This window comes from Ornithorhynchus anatinus, chromosome X5 (assembly GCF_004115215.2).
Source record: "Ornithorhynchus anatinus isolate Pmale09 chromosome X5, mOrnAna1.pri.v4, whole genome shotgun sequence".
NCBI lineage: Eukaryota > Metazoa > Chordata > Mammalia > Monotremata > Ornithorhynchidae > Ornithorhynchus > Ornithorhynchus anatinus.
Window position 1 is genome coordinate 44,052,343 of NC_041753.1, and position 22,932 is coordinate 44,075,274.

General features: G+C 42.1%; 1 protein-coding gene across 5 annotated transcripts in view; it reads left to right on the top strand.

Annotated features, from left to right (window-relative positions):
• Positions 1 to 22,932, top strand: part of BNC2 (basonuclin 2) — a 462,055-nt gene that overhangs the window by 419,992 nt on the left and 19,131 nt on the right. For 3 of the 5 annotated variants that reach the window (XM_029055970.2, XM_007655634.3, XM_029055973.2), the window contains 2 exons: positions 8,483 to 10,452; positions 10,863 to 10,928. In XM_029055970.2, coding sequence (XP_028911803.1) covers positions 8,483 to 10,452; positions 10,863 to 10,928 — 2,036 coding nt within the window. The remainder of the gene's footprint in view (positions 1 to 8,482; positions 10,453 to 10,862; positions 10,929 to 22,932) is intronic. The other 2 variants (XM_039910766.1, XM_039910765.1) reach the window with 2 other exon arrangements.

Here is a 22,932-nt window from a genome sequence, read left to right on the forward strand (position 1 = left end):
GGCTTTGACTACCATCTCTACGCAGATGACACGCAGATCTACATCTCCACCCCTGTCCTCTCCCCCTCCCTTCAGGCTCGCATCTCCTCCTGCCTCCAGGACGTCTCCACCTGGATGTCGGCCCGCCACCTAAAACTCAACATGAGCAAGACTGAGCTCCTCATCTTCCCTCCCAAACCCGGTCCTCTCCCAGACTTCTCTATCACCGTGGATGGCACGACCATCCTTCCCATCTCTCAGGTCCGCAATCTCGGTGTCATCCTTGACTCGTCCCTCTCGTTCACCCCACACATCCTATCCGTTACCAAGACCTGCCGGTTTCACCTCTACAATATCGCCAAGATCCGCCCTTTCCTCTCCACCCAAACGGCTACCTTACTGTTACGGGCTCTCGTTATATCCCGGCTAGACTACTGTGTCAGCCTTCTCTCTGACCTCCCTTCCTCCTCTCTCGCCCCGCTCCGGTCTATTCTTCACTCCGCTGCCCGGCTCATCTTCCTGCAGAAACGATCTGGGCATGTCACTCCCCTTCTTAAACAACTCCAGTGGTTGCCTATCGACCTCCGCTCCAAACAAAAACTCCTCACTCTAGGCTTCAAGGCTCTCCATCACCTTGCCCCTTCCTACCTCTCCTCCCTTCTCTCTTTCTACCGCCCACCCCGCACGCTCCGCTCCTCTGCCGCCCACCTCCTCACCGTCCCTCGGTCTCGCCTATCCCGCCATCGACCCCTGGGTCACGTCCTCCCGCGGTCCTGGAACGCCCTCCCTCCTCACCTCCGCCAAACTGATTCTCTTTCCCTCTTCAAAACCCTACTTAAAAATCACCTCCTCCAAGAGGCGTTCCCAGACTGAGCTCCTCTTCCCCCTCTACTCCCTCTGCCATCCCCCCTTTACCTCTCCGCAGCTAAAGCCTCATTTTCCCCTTTTCTCTCTGCTCCTCCACCTCTCCCTTCCCATCCCCACAGCACTGTACTCGTCCGCTCAACTGTATATATTTTCGTTACCCTATTTATTTTGTTAATGAATTGTACATCGCCTCGATTCTATTTAGTTGCCATTGTTTTTAAGAGATGTTCTTCCCCTTGACTCTGTTTATTGCCATTGTTCTTGTCTGTCCGTCTCCCCCGATTAGACTGTAAGCCCGTCAAACGGCAGGGACTGTCTCTATCTGTTGCCGACTTGTTCATCCCAAGCGCTTAGTACAGTGCTCTGCACATAGTAAGCGCTCAATAAATGCTATTGAATGAATGAATGAATGAAAGTAGCATGGCTTGGTAGTCTGGTAGAATTGAAGAATTTAAACAAATTCTGTGCTTCAGAAAATGTTCAAACATTGTGTTTGTGTTTGTCTTGATCATTAGGGAGAAAGGAAACAAAATTGAAAGCTTTTGTCATATACATGGTGAAGGTCATTGATTATTGTTGAGTAGATTCTAGGAGAAAATTTTGCATTAGAGATTCTTGAAAATAGAAAATTAATATTACAACAAGTACATAAGTATCAACTGTGGACTCCTGTTCTTGTATTAGTGTAAGGACTCAGTGAATACTCTGGATTGGTTGATGGATTGATAATATCTTCAGAAAAATCCTGATGGCTGTTTGTCATTTTATTAAACACTCTAAGGTTTGTCAAAGGAGGCAGCAGATTAATTAAAAAATACTCTTAAAGATTCAACATTATTCAGAAATTTAAAATAATAATAACAATAACATAATTCTGAATTTGTTAGACAAATGCTAGGCACATTACTAAGCACTGGGATAGATGCAGTTTGGACACAGTCCCTGTCCTAAATGGGATTTACAGCTTATGTAGGAGGGACAACAACTATTGAACCCCCCTTTTACAGATGAGGAATCTGGGCACAGAGGAGTTCATTGATTTGGTCAAAGTCACACAAGCAGGCAAATGGTCAAGCTGGGATTAGAATTCAGGTCCTCCGACGCCCAGGCCCATGCTCTTTCCATTAGCCATGATGGAACAGATATAATTTATACTGTAACAGAAATGGAAATGATTTACTCTGGGAATCTTAGCTGTATTAAGTCATGTGCATACTGCCTTAATAATGATGTTAAGTGATTTGCATTCTGCTGGAGGTAAGAATAACCCAATCTGTGTTACTGGGTGATAGTCTCCCATTCCCACCACTGGACCAAAAGAACACAACTCCTTTGTTAGCAGTGACCAGCAGCACCCTAATTTAGGCTGACTCTCAAGAGACTAACTACCAAAGACCATGATATAACTATACAGTAATTAAATATGTACAGAAATAGCATGGCCTAATGGAAAGAGGACCTCATAACTCTCATTCAACCCACACATTCAATCTGTCACCAAATCCTGTCCATTTTACCTTCACAACATCTCTAGAATCTAGATATAACTATACAGTAATTAAATATGTACAGAAGTAGCATGGCCTAATGGAAAGAGGACCTCATAACTCTCATTCAACCCACACATTCAATCTGTCACCAAATCCTGACCATTTTACCTTCACAACATCTCTAGAATCTAGATATAACTATACAGTAATTAAATATGTACAGAAGTAGCATGGCCTAATGGAAAGAGGACCTCATAACTCTCATTCAACCCACACATTCAATCTGTCACCAAATCCTGTCCATTTTACCTTCACAACATCTCTAGAATCTAGGCTCCTCCTCTGCCCCCCACCCCCCTAACTGTGGGTGTCCCTCAAGGTTCAGTTCTGGGTCCCTTTCTGTTCTCCACTAACACCCACTCCCTTGGAGAACTCATTCATTCCCTTGGCTTCAACTACTACCTCTATGCAGATGATTCCCACATCTACATCTCCAGCTCTGGTCTCCCTCTCTGCAATCTCATTTCCTCCGTCCTTCAAGACATCTCTACTTGGATGTCCTGCTGTCACCTCAAACGTAACATGTCCAAACCAGAACTCCTTATATTCCCAACTGAACCCTGTCCTCCTCCTGACTCTCCCACCACCATCCTTCCTGTCTCAAAAGGCCATAACCTTGGCATTATCCATGACTCCTCCCTGTCATTCAACCCACATATTCAATATATCACTAAATCCTGTCAGATCAACCTTCACGACATCACTAAAATCTGTCCTTTCCTCTCCATCCAAACTGCTACCACATTAATCCAAGCATTTATCCTATCCCAACTTGATTATTGTATCAGCCTTCCTGCTGATCTCCCTGCCTCCTGTCTCCCTTCTCCAGTTCATACTTCACTCTGCTACCTAGGTCATTTTTCTACAAAAATATTCAGTCCATGTTTCCCCTCTCCTCAAGAACCTCCAGTGGTTGCCCATCCACCTCCACATCAAACAGAAACTCCTTACCATCAATTTTAAAGCACTCAATCACTTTGCCCCTCCTATGTCACCTCGCTACTCTCCTATTGCAACCCAGACCACACACTTCACACCTCTAATGCCAACCAGCTCACTGTACATCAATCTCATCTATCTCACTATTGACCTGTCACTTACATCCTGCCTCTGGCTTGGAACGCCCTCCCTTTTCATATCCAACCGACAACTACTGAAGGCACATTTCCTCCAAGAGGCCTTCCCTGACGAAGCCCTCATTTCCCCTTTACCCATTCCCTTCTTCGTTGCCCTGACTTGCTCCCTTTTCTTCACTGTCCCAGCCCCAAGCCCCACAGCACTTATGTAGGTATTCATAATTTATTTATTTATATCAATGTCCGTCTCCCCGTCTAGACGGAGGGCTTGTTATGGGCAGGGATTGTGTCTGTTACAATGTTGTGTGGTACTCTCCCAGGCACTTACTACAGTGCCCTGCACACAGTAAATGCTCAATAAATACTTTTGATTAATTGATTAATTCATTGATTTGAATCTGCCCTTTCCCCTCTATCCAATGCTGTTCCTATGCTGATTTCTGCACTTGTCATATTCCCCATAGATTATTTCATCGGCCTTCTTGCTGACCTCCCTGCCTCCTATGTCTCCCCACTCTAGTTCTTACTTCACTCTGCTGCCCAGATCATTTTTCTAAATAATCGTTCAATGTCTCCCCATTCTTCAAGAACCTCCGGTGGTAGCCCATCTGCCTATGCCTTCAACAGGGACTCCTTACCATTGGTTTAAGCACTCGGTCATCTCTCCCCCTCCTACTTTACCTCACTAATTTCCTACTACAACCCACTCTGCACACTTCGGTCCACTAACCCCAACCTACGCACTGTACCTTGAATTTGTCTATCTCGCCACTGACCCCTTTATCATATTCTCCCTCTGACCTGGAACTCCCTCCCTCTTTATATACGACAGATCACCACTCTCTCCAACTTCAAAGCCCTACTAAAATCACATATCCTCCAAGAGGCCTTCCCTGACTAAGCCTTCATTTCCCCTAATCTCTCTCATTGACATCATTGGTATTCATGGAGCACTATGTGCAGAGCACTGTGTTAAGCACTTGGGAGAGTACAATGCAACAAAGTTGGCAGACACGTTCCCTGCCCACAACAAGCTTACACTCTCTCCCTCCTACATTGCCTATGCACTTGGATCTGTCCCCTTTAAGCACTTGATATTCACCCCACTCTCAGCCCCACAGCACTTATGTACATATCAACCAATCAATCAATTGCATTTATTGAGCACTTTGGGCAAAGCACTGTTGTAAGCAATTAGGAGAGTATAACAAAGTTGGTAGACACATTCCCTGCCCATAATAAGTTTACAGGCTAGAGGGGGAGACAGACACAAATATAAATACATATTTAAAATAAATTATTTATAATCATAAATAAATATCCCTAGTTGATTTTAATGTCTATCTCCCCCTCTAGCCTGTAAACTTATTATGGGCAGGGAATGTGTCTACCAGCTCTGTTGTACTCTCCCAACCACTTAGTACAAGTGTTCTGCACACAGTAAGTGTTCAATAAATACCACTGACTGATAGTTTGTTTTGCGGTCAGAGGACCTGGATTTTAATCCTTGCCCCATGTTTGCCTGCTGTGGGACCTTGGGCAAGTTACTTAAATTATCTGTGTGTCAGTTTCCACATCAGTAAAATGGGGTTGAAATACCTCTTCTCCTTTCTAATTAGACTATTAGCTTCATTTGGGACAGGAACTCTCTCTGACTTGATTATCTTGAATCTACCCCAGCACTTATTAATGTGCTTGGCACGTAGTAAGTACTTAAATACTATTATTATTATTATAAATACATAGCAAGGAAATAGCATTCATTCATTTTACAGTGCTTAAATGCAAAATTATATAAAGTTTCAAATCTTTTCAAGAACTTAATGCTAATTCTGGTTTATAATTCTTTACAGTAATGTTTATCCAAGCAGAGTATAGCTCCTTGTTTTCACAAGAAAAGACATTTATTTTCACAAGCCAAAATGGCTCATGGCATTCCTCCTTCAACAGTGTAGACCAAACTATTAAACCAAATATTTTTCAAATGTAATTCTTTTTAATTGAAAAAATATATCTATAGAGTCAAGTTTTTTCCATTAAATAAGGTACACTTATAAAGTGATAATTGCTGCTGTTCATTTAAAAGCAAATCTTAAAGTAAATGTTTGCAAAAATAGTGATAACCAAGTCAATATAAAACTCAGAGGCAATATGGTTAGGGCATGCAGGTCATGCACTGCATGACCCAGCAGAAATCTAAAAATGTGACAATTACACTCTACATAAAATTGCTTTTTAAATTTTATTATAATATTCATTATGTTTACTTTCTTTGGACCCAAACAGCACACATATGCCATCTAATCTCATGTAACGCTATGCAAGCTCAGCATGCTTTTCAAAAATTCATGATACTATTGTGGTTTTTTTGGTTGTGGTTTAAAGTCAGAGTCATGCCTTAGAAATACATCTCAATTCCTGCTGTGTTAAAAACAGCTGAGTGCATGCACAGAAGGCCTAGAAGGTAGAGCCACCTTGGAAAGGTAGTAGAAGGCATTATGCAAGCTGTACTTGGAACAGAGGTCAAATAAGTGTGGAGAAAGGCACAAGCATTCTGGAATTCTTCTTTTGGAGATGGAGGGGTGGGAAGTATCATCAAGAGAAGGAAATAAAATTGAAGGAATGAGAAACATAGGTTACAGAGTTTTGATGAGTTTCTAAACATTGGAGGGCATGGTTTCCAAGTTTTACCCTAAAACCTTTTTATTTTTCTTTTCCCCTTTTTTTTGGATGTTGTTTTTCAATGGAATTTGTTAAGTGCTTACTATGTTCCAGGCACTGTACTAAGCAGAGGTAGAAACAAGATAGGGTGATAACAGTCCATTTCCCAAATGGGACTCACAGTCTTAACCCCCTTTTTATAGATGAGGTAACTGAGGCTCAGAGAAGAGAAGTGACTTGACCAAGGTCACACCACAGACAAGTGGCAGAGTCAGGATTAGAACCCAGGTCCCCTGATTTCCAGGCCTATGCTCTTGCCACTATGCCATTCTCCGAGAACTCATTACCATCAGTGACAAGACACGTCCTTCCACTGATGCTTGACCACATCACAGGGGACTCCCACTTTCCTGGCTATGTCACCCATTCATCTACTTTAGCACTCATGTGTATATCCATTTATGTGGTATTTAATTTTTCTTGAGTAATTTTAAACATTTATTTCTATTACTCCTTTACCTGTTGTACATTTGGCTATTTGGGCCTGTTTGTCTTCCCCTCCAGGACTTCACCTTTGACTTCTATTGTACGTTCCCCACGTGCCTAGTACAGGACTCTTCACACAAGTGCGTAATACATGCTCTTGATGCTGCTGATGACTTTATAGAATGCACACAGGATGCATAACTTTAAACTAGGCATTGAGATGAATTAACTGAATTAAACCTTAATTCCAATTTGGTGATGTGATTACTGTTGGTTAGCGCCACAATGACTCAAACAGCAGCCTCACTGCAATCTGATTCGGGAGCCTACTGAAAATATACTTATCTATCTCCTGCTTCTTTAGATGTGTATCATGCAGCCGATATCAAATTTGCACTTTTAAGCAAAGTGAGTTTTATCCATGTGGAGAGGGCATCTGTATGCATTTGCTCATTTAAGTATATAGCGGATTTACAATAGCCTATATTGAAGGAAAATACTCCACTAGTCAGGCTTTCAAGGTTCTTAGCATGTCCTGGTTTTTAACAGGAACCAAAAGAAATATCAGTCATTGTAATCCTTTTCATCAAATGCTCTGGAATGATTTAGACAATGCGATTACAGTCCTATGTGCCCCTGTCAACCAGTGTTTGGAGACTGGAAACCCATCGGTGAAGGAATTCGGCATAAAGGAACTAGTCTGTATGACATTCAGTAGACACTTTGTCATTCACAGCTGCTTGTCAAAATACAAGTTTGGGGGCAGCGTCAACTGACTGAAGGTGACAGCATATTCTGAGCTGCTGGAAAGTAAGACCCCCGCCTTCCCCCCACCCAGGAAACAATGGCATCAGAATTTGATCATTGGATCTATTTCTATCAATATGTACTGAAATGGATTGCCTGAAATTGCACTGCAGAATTTTTAAGTCTGACCTCCAGGCAACTTCCTAGTTACTAGCAAAAATGAAAGTGTGAAATGCTTTTTAATGTATATTTAACAACAGATAGTCTGGTGATTACTGATGTGTATTCTCAGAGGACTTTTCCCTTTGCTATCAGAAGAGGATGTTGAGACAACATTTTTACACATTTATGTATCTCCATCTATTCCTATGTTTACTTTTTAAATGCTTGTAACTGTCATGTGCCACAAGATGGTTAAAAAAAGTCACGTATTTCAAGCCTACTTCAAAATTAAATCACAGTATTGCAATCAGTTTTGGGAGACAGCATCATTTCATTCTGCTTTTTGATGTACCTACTTGGGAATGCTAGACAAATGCCGTTTTCACCAAAAATGAGAAAACACAGACTACAATTCGTTTTTCCATATGACATTCATTTTTGCCTTGGTTCAAAATCAGTGCGCTTTATTTGTGAAGAAATCCCTCATCATTGGGACTGATTGCATTTAAGAGTAAATTCCATCAACTGTATTTAATTCTTTCCTATGGTAGCACCATTTAATAAGGATTAAGGTACAGTTTTCTGCATTTACAGTGGGTTGCACAGCAAGATTTCACGTCTTACACTAATGTATGCTAAACAGTTGCATAGTACATAGATCACTGTTGCTAAAATAGCAGTATTGAAGGCATTTTAGATCACAGAGCCCCAGTGGTCTACATTTTGTTTGCTTTGACATTATTAAACTCAATCTGTTTCTCTAACTGTGACTCTAATTACTGCATTTGCATGGCAGAAAAGTTTGCTTTGTGGGTCGACTTCTATTACCAGAGCTTGCATGTTGTTTTCTGTACTCAGTGCACTCAGCAGAGCCCCTTGAATCAAATTGAATAATTATGCCGAATCAATAAGTTTTTGTGTTTGTCTTTGTTGTTTCTTTGATGTGGCCTCCAGGATGCTGCAGGCAAGGTGCTGGACCGCTGGGCCATCATGTCCCGAGAAGAAGAGATCATTACCCTTCAGCAGTTCTTGCGGTTTGGAGAAACCAAATCTATTGTAGAGCTGATGGCGATTCAGGAGAAAGAAGGGCAAGCTGTTGCGGTGCCGTCTTCAAAGACAGACTCAGATATAAGGACTTTTATCGAAAGCAATAATCGCACCAGGAGTCCAAGTCTCCTTGCTCACCTGGAGAATAGCAATCCTTCCAGCATTCATCATTTCGAAAACATCCCTAACAGCCTCGCATTTCTGCTTCCATTCCAGTACATAAATCCAGTCTCTGCCCCACTGCTGGGGTTGCCTCCAAATGGCCTCCTGCTGGAGCAGCCAGGGCTGAGGCTGAGGGAACCAAGCCTTTCGACCCAAAATGAGTATAACGAAAGCAGTGAATCGGAAGTGTCTCCCACACCTTACAAGAACGAGCAAACGCCCAACAGGAATGCCCTAACTAGCATTACCAATGTGGAGCCCAAAACGGAGCCAGCTTGTATATCCCCCATTCAGCCATCAGCGCCAATTAACGATTTAGCCAAAACCGAGCACGCAAAAAGCTCGTTTCGTATCCACCGAATGAGAAGGATGGGTTCAGCATCCAGGAAGGGAAGAGTGTTTTGCAATGCGTGTGGTAAAACTTTCTATGACAAAGGTACACTCAAGATTCATTACAATGCTGTCCATCTGAAGATCAAACACCGCTGTACGATCGAAGGCTGCAATATGGTCTTCAGCTCACTCCGAAGTCGCAATCGCCACAGCGCTAACCCCAATCCCCGCCTTCACATGCCTATGCTGAGGAATAACCGCGACAAAGATTTAATTCGAGCCACATCAGGCGCTGCCACGCCCGTTATAGCCAGTACGAAATCAAATCTCACGCTGACGAGTCCGGGCCGGCCTCCAATGGGTTTTACCACTCCTCCGCTGGACCCTGTGCTGCAGAATCCGCTTTCGAGCCAGCTGGTGTTTTCCGGATTGAAGACGGTCCAACCCGTTCCTCCATTTTACCGAAGTTTGCTTGCTCCAGGGGAAATGGTTAGTCCTCCGACCTCTCTCCCCACCAGCCCTATCATACCGACCAGTGGCGGAGCAGAGCCACATCCCCCACCACCCTCTGAGCCGGTGGTTCCAGTTATGATGATGGCAGCGCATGAACCAAGTCCAGACCTGGCTCCCAAGAAGAAACCCAGGAAATCAAGCATGCCTGTCAAGATAGAGAAGGAAGTCATTGACACTGCTGATGAGTTTGACGATGAGGATGATGAGCCCAATGAGAGTGGAGCCATGGTCAGTGAAATCGGACATGACAACCACTGCCATTCCCATGAAGAAATGAGCCCAGGTTTGTCCGTGAAAGATTTCTCCAAACATGCCAGGAGCAGGTGCATCTCCAGGGCGGAAATAAGAAGGGAAGACAGTATGACGTCAGAGGACCAAGAGCATGAGAGAGACTATGAAAATGAGTCGGAATCTTCAGAGCCAAAGCTGTGCGAGGAATCAATGGAAGGGGATGATCGGATTGATACTGAAGTGAATGACAAGCCCATGATGAATAACGAGAGACCGGATGAAAACCACAGTGAGCCTTCTCACCAGGATGTCATTAAGGTGAAGGAAGAGTTTACAGACCCCACATACGACATGTTTTACATGAGTCAATATGGACTGTATAATGGGGGTGGTGCCAGTATGGCTGCACTGCATGAAAGTTTTACATCATCTTTGAACTACGGCAGTCCTCAAAAGTTCTCCCCAGAAGGTGACCTGTGCTCTAGTCCAGACCCCAAGATCTGTTATGTGTGCAAGAAGAGTTTCAAAAGCTCCTACAGTGTGAAGCTTCACTACAGGAACGTTCACTTGAAAGAGATGCACGTCTGCACAGTGGCCGGTTGTAACGCCGCGTTCCCATCTCGGAGAAGCAGAGACAGGTCAGTAAATCTTCATTGACTGCTAAAGCTTTGTCGTTCAGTATAACATTGGACTTACCATTAGACAATTCAACTTAAGGTGTTTTGAAACAATATAGAGATTCCTTGTGGTGACCAAATGACAACCACACTGTCATGATAATGAAGGAATTGTCACATTTGTGTTTGTTGATTGTTGGCATGAAGAACCATATAGCATTTTATCCAGTAATGCATGCCATTCGCTCAGTGTGTGTGTGTGGGTGTATTTATGCATATGTATGTGTGTAATGCCACATTTACACACCCCCTGTCTGCCCCATATTCCTTCACTTAGAAGCCGCAGCTTCTGTTAAATATAATTGCTTTTCCCTGCGGCTTTTAATTAAGTAAATATATTATCTTCATGCACACATATCTGTCCAATATAGAAACAGAAATTTACGGATGGAAAGAACCATAGGTCCAGGACATCGGGACACTCTGCATTTCCGTAGGTATAACCAGAAATGTTATGATTCCTTAACTGGGTATTCATTATGTCCTCAAACTTGCTAATACTAGTGATATTTCTAAGGAAATCTGTGACCAAAAATGTTTTGACCATGGGTAGTGTTTTATGATTTGTTTTGTTAAAAAAAGCCACCACCAAAAATTACTCCATATTTGCTTCTCTCATGTAAAGTCTATTAACTGCAGTGGGAGATGTGCACAAAAGGGATGGGAGGACCTTATGAGGGTTTAGGATCAGTTAGACTATATTATGCAGGGCCTCCAGATGACATCACATTGTAGCTATGCTGCTTCAGTATTGAAACAGTTGGGTTTAAACAGAAGCAGCTGGTCCTAAACCTCTTAGGCTTTTGATACAATTTTTTTTTTATTCCTAAAGAAAATGTAAGATGAATGGAATTTGTCAAGGTGGTCAGTGGTGGGGTAATACAGTCATACCACACTAGTGGAAATAAGCTAGTGAGCATATTGTTTACATAATGGAATATCCCTAGTAGATTCACAGTGGTTGGTTCCTGTTATTATATTGAATGTGGTTCATCAGTTGTGAATTCTGTCTTTAAAATTAATGCAAAAAATGCTTATGAGGTAAAAATCAGCAGAAACAGAAGAAGAAAATTCAAATCAGCTCAAAGGTTTCCATTTGGACAGCAACACAGTTCTTAGAGCTTGTTCAGGTGAATTTGTTGGATTTGAAACTTTCTGTAGAGAAGTATTAAGGAAAGATAGTTCTGTCAACTTGGCTCTAAGTCTTTTCCTAGCATAGGAATTCTCAAAAGCAGAAAATGCACTTCTTCAATGGCATACGACCTGGCCACAAAGGGCAAAAATCTTCAAGAAAAATTGTTAGTTCCCCTTAGAGAGATCAGAATGAGATATAGATAGAAGAAATCCTTCTATCTGAAAATCTTGCTTTTCCTCTTTTAAAAATGTTGTCATCTGCCAAGTTTGGTTTTGTTTCCTGGTGCGGCTCTTCCAGTTACCCCAAATCTTTTTCACATGCCTAAAACATTTCCGATAAACAGTGGTCAAATTTGAATGTAAAAGAGATTTGCTCAATAGTGTCAAAAACACCACCTCCCCCCTACCCAAATTTGGGATTTGGGAGGGATTATCATTCCCTTTTTAAAATTGGCAAATGTTAGTTTGAGACATCATCCTAATGATTGCGAGATTATTGATGGGATATTTATTAAGGAAAGCGACTATCTTAATAACCAGCATAAAACATTTATTAAAATGGAATATTGAAGACAAGCCAAAATTTCATTACATTTTCATAGATCTCTATCACAATTTCTTTACTTGGTTGAAAGAATTGTAAGCCATCTTTTCAAAAATTACTCTAGGAATAAAAGGCTAAATTCCTGAAGATTCACATTTTTATTTCTATCAAATAACCAGATAACTTAAACACCCATCTTTTCATATAAGTGGAAATGCTTCTCAGAAATGGGCCTGTCTGTTTGAAAGATATATTGATTGCAGAGGACTAGTCAGACCTAGTAGTTTATTCCAAGGATTTAGACTAGTGATGGGCAGCTCTCCCTCACCGAAAGCGTCATCTTTTTTGGAAAACAGCTGGAAGGTTGGGAGGATTAGTAAAACTCCTTGAACCCTATTGGTTTCTATGAGGGGAAAACTGCTTTCTCAAAACGCAATTATTTATGTATCAGAAATATCCCACAGCACTAACCTTACTTTGGGATATTTGTCACCTGGGAAAACCGAGGAAATGGAAGAGTTTTAAACTTCATTAAGGATTTGGTGATTGATTTGGGTTTTTGTATAAGATCTAGGATTTTGTGTCACATTGAAACAGGCTTTCCTGTCCTTAGTTTTTAAAGATTTTTCTGCTGATATTCTGGTTTTTGTATAGGCACAGTTTTCATTATTAAGAAATGAAATTCTTAGTCATGCTGCTTGGGAAGAAAAATTGATTTATGAGACTTTGTTGGTTGGAGCCCAATATTTTGAGGCAGTAACAACATTGAGAGAGGTGCCAATCCTATAAAGCATAATCATCACATGATTCATTTTTGTTGGACTTTAATTTGAATTTAATTCCTAGTCTCTGTCTATCCATCATCCAATTTTGTTCAGTGAATCAATTCCTTCCCCTTTCTCTTAATACCCACCTTTAATATCTTGGCTCATACTGCCTACTTACCTTCCTATTCCCTTAACCTTACATTTTTTCTTCTTTCCCTCACTCTTATTGGTGAGACAGAAAACCAGTGAACCCTTTGATTCTGTTCCATATAACATTTCCTCATCCTTTCTAAGGCAACAACCTTCCCCAAGAAAATATGCTCATTTCCTTTCAATCCCGCTGTCCTTAGGCCCATTTGATGTTTCTTTTCTCTCCTTGGACTTTTGCTCAGCCATCTCTGATTCCACAGCATCTTCCTTGTGCAAATAAAGCATTAGAAAAAATCTTGTGTGGAGGTCATAGGAGGGATACAAGAACTGAAGCACACCTGTGTTAAGTTAAAACTATTAAGATCAATAATATTTTGCATGCATGTAGCCTTGTCAGGATTTCAAGGCACCTACATTTGCCTCTGAATACAATCCTCTGAGTATCCCTCTGAGATAGCCATTCAGCAGGTATTGGTATTCACAGTTCATGGATGTAAATAATGAAGTATATCCCGAGACAGAGAGGGGTTGACTTTTCCATGGCATTTCAGTTAGCTAGCTCAGGCTCCCTTAACTTCAGGACCTCCCAGGTCAAAAACAGAGAGGGCCTGTCTTGATAGGAAAGGAATTCCCTTCAGTATGCTAAGAAAAACAAGAATGCCCACTTGCTAAATTTGTTTCTTTGGATGATGGACAATATGCTATAGATGTGAGAAGCAACATGGACTAGTGGATAGAGCCTGGGCCTAGGATTCAGAAGGACCTGGGTTAGTCCCAGCTCCACTGCTTATCTGCTGTATGACTTTGGACAAATCATTTAGCTTCTTTAGGCATCAATTACCTCATCTGTAAAATGGGCACAGTCTTAAGACTGTGAACCCCATCTATGTCCAACCTGATTAGCTTATATCTACCACCATGCTTAATACAGTGCCTGGCACATAGTAAGCACTTAACAAAAGCCTTAAAATCATAATCAATATCCTTCACAAAAAGTAGAACAAGAGGAAATGAGTTAAATTTATTGAAAAAGATTTATACTAGACCTAAAGAAAGAAGAGCTTCTTAACTTTAAAGATGGTTAAAAACTGGACTGAATTACCACAGGAAGCTGGGTAATCTTCTTCTCTGGAGACTTTTCTAATCAAACAGAGAACTATGTACCTAAAAGTACATAGGTACAGTTAAGGAGAGGAATGATTTACTCTGGGACCTATAACACTATTGCTAAATTATTTGTATAGTGTAAAACTATTTACATAATGCTGAAACATCCCATACTGATCTGTAGTTCCAAGCATTTTGCCTCATTCCCATCACTGGATGCCAATTTACATAAAGGAAGGAGACTAAACTAGTCAATTCATGAGCCTTTGTTGAGTCTATGCAGATCAACATGAAGAGGGATTTGACAGTTATCTGGTAAATGATTATTTTTGGCCTGAATCACCCAGTGTGTCTACATAGCCAAAATGAACTGAACAGTTCAAAGTTCTTCGCTTCCTTTGTACTGTGTAGGCACAGCCTATGTTGCTCTGATTCATTCATTCAGTCATATTTATTGAGCTCTTACTGTGTGCAGAGCACTGTACTAAGCACTTATTGTTGGTACAGTTTCACAGGTCCCGTCTTTTCTTGCCTTGAGAGGGAGAAATTGACTCTAAATGATGAGGGAAAACTTGACAGCAAGTGAAAAACTATACAGGGTCTTAATTATGCTTTATAGCAGTTTGGCAATAATGAAACTCACTCCATTCCCCTCCTGCCACTGCCCAACAGCCAGGTTTTGATACTAGTTCTTTTGGTTGCAATTCTGCACAGTAGGATTCAAAAATAATCATCTTATCTGCAGGCAGAATCCCCACCAATGCTTGCCTGTAATAGTATATTTGTTCTTCAAAGATTTGGGTAAAAAAATTAATTGCTCTTCTTGCCTCCCCCCAACTCCTCCCTCCATTCACATCTTATCATCTGATTTTGGTTTACATCCCATAAACACTAAGTGACTGTGGATCATTTGTGCTGAACAGAACCATCAGCACAATGCATTCAGCTTTTCTCCAAAAAAAAATACCAGTGTTCCTTCTACCAATATCTTTCATATGCTAATACATCAGCACATATTTTATATGTCCGTCAGTGATTAGCCATTTTAAAATCCCTCTCACTAAAATGAGAATGACATTACTGAGAAAATAAGATGATAGTCAAAGAATGAAGTGTCTTTCTGCTTTGTATCTTTCAGTAATGTGACCTTCAAAAACAAAGAGCTCTGCCATCTTTGTTTTTCCCTCCCTTTGAGTCTATAAAATGCTTATTATTGAGGTTTATCTTATATATTCTCAGAAAAGTGAGCATGTGTATTTGTTCTGCAAGGTGTAGAGGTGATTTAGCCACATGAATAAATTTAAAAACAAAATAATATTTGCTCAGAGTGATATATAAATAAATATGAGGCAACTTGGTGCCAAGTGTGAGCTTGCCATTTGATTGCTAGTTAAAGCAGTCCAGATTTAAACATGTAAACTTCTTGATTTGTATCAAGCAAGACATCTGTATTTGGTTTATTAAAACCTGCTGATGTCTCCAGAATTAAATTTGCTCCTCTATAGGCCTCTGGGTAGCTGTAGCTAAAAAGAAGAGGTGTATACTTTTGCTTCATCTGATTACCTGACTTTCAGCCCTGTACAGGTGTGCTTGAATAAATTAACATGAGATACCTCTGATGAGCCACCGCATAATATTAGCAACAGAGGTGAAGATGTGAAAAGCATGTTACCTGCCTTCTCTTATCACCTTCTTGATATGGCAGGATCCATTTTTCATCATGCACTGTGTTTGGAAACTTACATTGATAACTTTTGGGAGACTGCTTTTCATTAATTGTAAGGGACTTTTTTTTACCAGAAAAGAACTCCAAGAAGTGAGATATTTGGCACCAATTCATAATAACTATATTTGCCCTCATATAATTATCTGCAAAATATGACATTTTTCTCTTCACCAAGTATGAGGCACTTGGAGACACGATTTGGTTTCAGGAACTATATTTTACCAGTTATTTATAATTTTGTATGAATTACTTTTTGAAACTTCTGAAATTGACCTTATGGATCCAGTTGTTATTGACACTACGAATGAAATTGGCTTCCCAAATGCCTTTTGTATACACAAACCAGCAGATCAGTTGATTTGGCCATTTATTGCTTTCCACCACAATAATCTTCTCAAGTTGTCTTTTCCCCACCAGGAATGTATCTGAAGCACAAAGTCCCCATTTGACTATCGTCATGACCATCAGCAATTATCTACTAAACATAACATGTTGTGCATTTCACTATTCTAGGCGCAGAGGAAGATGCGATGAAGTTGTATAAGCAGCATGATCCCTGGATACAATTAGAGCCTGCAATCTAAGGGTCGAACAGGAGAGGCGGGGAGGCAGTACATAGAGAAAAAAGTGCAATTTTCAAAAACAAATGAGAAAGACCAGCAGAATCATCACTTGAATAGAGTGAGGCAGCTCAAGAGGCCTCGCAGGGCCAAACAGAGGGTCAAGTTGGAGTGGGGGGTCGGGGGGGGGTGGGGTGGTTAAATAGTTCCAAATGTTCTATTATACAAGTGGTAATGTCTCTGAGCTTGCTGGTATTGTGCTGCCAAACCAAAAAAAATTAAAAAAAGTTCTGTTCTTACACTTTTTTCCTTCAATATGAGTCATTTTGAGAGCTTAAACATCCCCATTTGTACATATTTGCCAGCAAGCAGCACTGGAGTGTAGGGCTGCTAGGCACCTGGGCACAGGTTTTGCAGCTAAATTCAGCAAGATGTGACAGAAGCATCGCAGTGACTGAGCTGCATTTGGGCACACCCCCAGGCTCTGCAGTTGGTTAACTTGTTGATGTTGATTAGAAAGTGGTTTTATCCATTTAAAAAGTAGGCAGGATGGGAAGGAACAGCCTCCTCCTGTTTGTTACTAAAGGCTGGAGACTCTGGGCATCCTAATTTTAACTTTGTATTGTAGAGACTCAAACATTCTGTCATAAGTTGATTCTCGGACCTTTTTAATGACTACACTGCTTGCTAGACTAACAGAATATAAGTCCAATCATCCCCATAGCTACCCTCTCACCCTTTACAACAAAAATCTCACCAGTTCAGAGGCAATACCTGAATAACTTAGTGTGCTTTAAGATAGAGGAATGGCCTTTTCCCTTTCTTGCTCAGACTCAACTTTGATGTCTCATGTCAAAAGAAGAATATTTAGAGGCCAGCTTTACACAGCAAGTAAGATCCAGGTCATTCAAGGCTTCCCTTCCCCGCCCCCTGTGCTCTCCAAAAATATCCCTACAAAATGATCTCCTTTTGCCTGAATTTTCTTGATATTTCAGGCAAAAGCATCTGATCAATCAGTAATATTTATTGAACACTTATATGTGCAGGCAAAGCTTCTTCTCCTCCCTCATCGACACCCATGCCCGTCACCCCCGCCGATTGTTCCGGACCTTTAACTCTCTCCTTAGGCCCCCTGTTCCTCCCCCTCCCCCATCTCTCACCCCCAATGATCTGGCCACCTATTTCCTCACGAAAATCAACACGATCAGGTCTGAGCTCCCCAAAGTCACCCCTCCGCCTCTCCCCTCCCCCCCACCAACCCCCTCCCCTACTTTCCCATCCTTCCCTGCAGTATCCTCAGAGGAGATCTCCTCCCTCCTCGCAAGTGCCACCCCCTCCACCTGCGCCTCGGACCCCATTCCCTCTCACCTTCTTAAAACCATCGCCCCTGCCCTCCTCCCTTCCTTAACTTCTATTTTTAACCACTCAATCTCCAAGGGCTCCTTCCCCTCTGCCTTCAAACATGCCCACGTCTCCCCCATCCTAAAAAAACCCGCTCTTGACCCCACTTCCCCCTCCAGTTATCGTCCTATCTCCCTACTACCCTTCCTTTCCAAAATCCTAGAATGAGTCGTCTACAATCGATGCCTAGAATTCCTTAACTCCCATTCTCTCCTAGACCCCCTCCAATCTGGCTTCCGTCCCCTCCACTGTACCGAGACTGCTCTCTCTAAGGTCACCCATGACCTCCTTCTTGCCAAGTCCAATGGCTCCTACTCCATTCTGATCCTCCTTGACCTCTCTGCTGCCTTTGACACTGTCGACCATCCCCTCCTCCTCCATACCTTATCTCACCTTGGCTTCACGGACTCTGTCCTCTCCTGGTTCTCCTCTTACCTCTCTGGCCAATCATTCTCGGTCTCCTTTGCTGGAGCCTCCTCCCCCTCCCATCCTTTAACTGTTGGAGTTCCTCAAGGGTCAGTTCTTGGCCCTCTTCTGTTCTCCATTTACACTCACTCCCTCGGTGAACTCATCCGCTCTCACGGCTTTGACTACCATCTCTACGCAGATGACACGCAGATCTACATCTCCGCCCCTGTCCTCTCCCCCTCCCTTCAGGCTCGCATCTCCTCCTGCCTCCAGGACGTCTCCACCTGGATGTCGGCCTGCCACCTAAAACTCAACATGAGCAAGACTGAGCTCCTCATCTTCCCTCCCAAACCCGGTCCTCTCCCAGACTTCTCTATCACCGTGGATGGCACGACCATCCTTCCCGTCCCGCAGGCCCGCAATCTTGGTGTCATCCTTGACTCGTCCCTCTCGTTCACCCCACACATCCTATCCGTTACCAAGACCTGCCGGTTTCACCTCTACAATATCGCCAAGATCCGCCCTTTCCTCTCCACCCAAACGGCTACCTTACTATTATGGGCTCTCGTTATATCCCGGCTAGACTACTGTGTCAGCCTTCTCTCTGACCTCCCTTCCTCCTCTCTCGCCCCGCTCCGGTCTATTCTTCACTCCGCTGCCCGGCTCATCTTCCTGCAGAAACGATCTGGGCATGTCACTCCCCTTCTTAAACAACTCCAGTGGTTGCCTATCGACCTCCGCTCCAAACAAAAACTCCTCACTCTAGGCTTCAAGGCTCTCCATCACCTTGCCCCTTCCTACCTCTCCTCCCTTCTCTCTTTCTACCGCCCACCCCGCACGCTCCGCTCCTCTGCCGCCCACCTCCTCGCCGTCCCTCGGTCTCGCCTATCCCGCCGTCGACCCCTGGGTCACGTCCTCCCGCGGTCCTGGAACGCCCTCCCTCCTCACCTCCGCCAAACTGATTCTCTTTCCCTCTTCAAAACCCTACTTAAAAATCACCTCCTCCAAGAGGCGTTCCCAGACTGAGCTCCTCTTCCCCCTCTACTCCCTCTGCCATCCCCCCTTTACCTCTCCGCAGCTAAAGCCTCATTTTCCCCTTTTCCCTCTGCTCCTCCACCTCTCCCTTCCCATCCCCACAGCACTGTACTTGTCCGCTCAACTGTATATATTTTCGTTACCCTATTTATTTTGTTAATGAATTGTACATCGCCTTGATTCTATTTAGTTGCCATTGTTTTTACGAGATGTTCTTCCCCTTGACGCTGTTTAGTGCCATTGTTCTTGTCTGTCCGTCTCCCCCAATTAGACTGTCAGCCCGTCAAACGGCAGGGACTGTCTCTATCTGTTGCCGACTTGTTCATCCCAAGCGCTTAGTACAGTGCTCTGCACATAGTAAGCGCTCAATAAATACTATTGAATGAATGAATGAATGTACTAATCACTTGGGAGAGTACAATAGAGTAAGTAGACATGCTCCTGCCCTCAAAGAATTTTCAAGCTAATGAAGGAGATTACAGTCCATTTTACCACCTAATACAGTGCCCTGCTGCACTAGGTATATCTGCCCCAGGCCAAATTCATATTCATTTTCCTAAAAATGTCCCACAGATAAAAATTACTTAATGATGCAAATATTTCACTGGGACAAAGAAAATGCCATATTTCAAGAGCAAGCTAAAACCATTTGGTTCAGCCCTTATAGTCAGGAAGACTATCATAATGGAGTGCTGGGAACGCCTGCCATTCATTAGCAAGGTTCCTTTTATTCCAATTACTACCCTGCAGTTCCCCTGGGTTGCAGTAGGGTAAGGGTTGATGGGCGCGATAAAGCTTAGTTCTGTGAAGTCTCCAAATACTGTCTTTTAGTCAGGCTGAGGTGCTGACATCAGTGATCCTGGAACAGGCTCTCAGTTGAGGGCTAGTGGTATTTACTGAGGGCTAGTGATTAAGACTGTGAGCCCCATGTGGGACAGGGACTGTGTCCAGCCCAATTAGCTTGTATCCATCCCAGCATTTAGTACAATGCCTGGCCCACTCTAAGCACTTAACAAATTCACAACTATTATTATTGTTATTGTTAATTCCAGAAACATCCCCCCACTCCCGTGACTGTACCTTGCTCCCCTTTCAAATATCAGATTGATACCAAAACTTATATTTGTCCCTCAAATATTCTAATCTCAAGGAAATTTCCACCAGAGAGAAGTCTTCTCAAAAAATATTTCTTGGTTTATGCTGGCTTGGCCAATGGATGTTCAGTCAATTTTTGTAGATAATAGTGATGACGTTCTACGTTCCATTTTCCTTTGATTATCAACACATGACCTTCAAACATATAACAGATTATGGAAAATATTTTTGAATAACCAAAGTCTTTTCATTTCTGACTTGCACATAGCCCTCTATTTGAGGGTAGTGTTTTCTATGGGAGAGGAGGAGAGTGATCAGAGGTAGGATTCTGCAGTCTGCTTAGTTTTCTAGTAGGAAGCCCCACCCTCATTTGAGATGATTTTATAGACAGTACATTAAGAATTGCTACCTCAAGTGAAAACCTAACTTTTCAGCCATGTTACACTGTAAATAATTTCATCTTGCTGTACTAGAAGAAGAACTCCTTTTACATTGAAGGCTCACCTAAAAAGCAATTCTAAAAACCATCCTGGGAAATAATTTGATGTGTTTGCCTTAAGGGCTCCACAAACTTCAAATAAATGGACATGGTGGAAAATGAAAGGAATCTACACTTACCAAACAATTACACCATCATCAGAATACCAATATAAATTTAGTAACTTTGCTTCTGAAATACCAAGGTGTGTGTATGTTCAGGAGCGAATACAATTCATGTTTGTTTTTTTAAGATCATTTTGTTTTCATTATTAATTGGGAAAATCTCCACTAAACGACCCTAAATTTCACCCCCCACTGCAAAATGCGAGTTGTAAATTCCTTGTAAAAAGCTATTCTGCCTAAAGTAGTGATTTTAACTCTACCACTTTATGGAGTTTATTACTTCTTTTATTAACTAGGGAAAAAATGTTATCCATTTCAGGTCTAGTTGTTTTTCTTTTTCTCTCTCATCTTGACTAAATCAAAATAAAGACAACTAACAGAAAAGCATATTCCTGAATGTGCAAATTGTTATTGGCTTAATTTAACTTCTGCAGAAAGATGAGGTATACATTTGTGTCAGCCTTCCAAAATGGTTCTGCCCACACATGTCGGTGTGGCTTTTGAGAAAGAGAAAAGGAGAGGGAGATAGAGTGAGGAAAAAAAAAATGACAATATCAGGGACCCGCTTAAAAGGGCAGCTTACCCCTTGACCTATGAAGGCAGTGCATGCATTTGATATTATGCTGATACTGAGTATCAAGATTTCATGAGTAAAGGAGACAAATTCTGACAAAGAGGCGAACAGCTCCTCAATAGGCAGTCTCTTAGGTCTGATAGTCAGATAGGGGAGCAGCACTAATTCTGCAGCCTTTTTAGTCTATTCTGTCACAGAGGGGGCACTGCTGGGTCAGTCAGCTCACTAGTAATTGTGTTTTACAGACTTCTAAAGCAATTGGCTCAGTCAGTCCCAATTCAATAAAAGTGGAGAGCGAGAGAGAGAGCACTTTTGTTCTATTTTTTACTTGAAATTATTTCATTCAGCAGTCTGTCTTTTTTATTACCGGGACTTGACATTAGCACTCCAAGCTATATTAGCATCCATTTCAGCAGTTCAGTAATGGTATTAAAAAAACACTTAACTTCAACGGTGAATGGTTGTATGACAGTACCATAAAAATCCGCATTAAAAAAAAAACTTATGTATTTGTCCCAGCAAATTATTTTTCACTTGTTTAACCACTTCAAAACTATGCTCTCATGATTGGAATCCACAAGGGTTCTTGCTCTAAAAAACAGCCTGCAGTAATGCTGCTTGGACGGGGAGAGGAGAAGGGAGAATGGAGGGGCCATAGGAAGGGAAAAAATCCAAAAGGGAGATGGTGGGTAAATGTATACCCTTTGGTTAAACTCACCTCCCATTTGTTAGCAGAGGTAGAATTGGCAAAGTCAGAACACCCAAGGTGAAAATCTTGGATCCTCCCACATAACTGGGATTTGATTTTGAACCCAACACTCTCCAAACTTGGGATTGGAGCCTAACTACTTTGGCACTGCGGTGTGCTCATAAACGACTACATTAGGTTCTAAATTTTGATTAAACATTCAGTAATTAATCAATGGTAGACATGAAGCAGTTGGCAAGGTCCAGAGCTGCAAAATGTTTAAGACATAAAACATTACAAAGTAATTAGAATATGCTCCTTCAAGAGAAGGATTGCCTTCAATAAAGAGGTAAATGATAGCATCCTGTTTATTGTGGACGTAGGCAGCCAGCGCAATATGATAAACTGCTGGAGATACACATATCAGTAATCATCCACATTATTAGTGTCATTAATCATAATTCCAAAAATATGACAGCAGCAGCCAACTTTTTGACCAATTTTGCCTCTGCCTGTTGGCCGTTATAACTCCACTAATAGACTGCAGAGCTCCTGTGCGTGGCAGTTTGCATTGAGAATGGAAGGTTAATTATATTTGAGCTGCTGATTTCTTCTCTCCTCGGGAAAAGCTGAGCACTTTGACGATCCC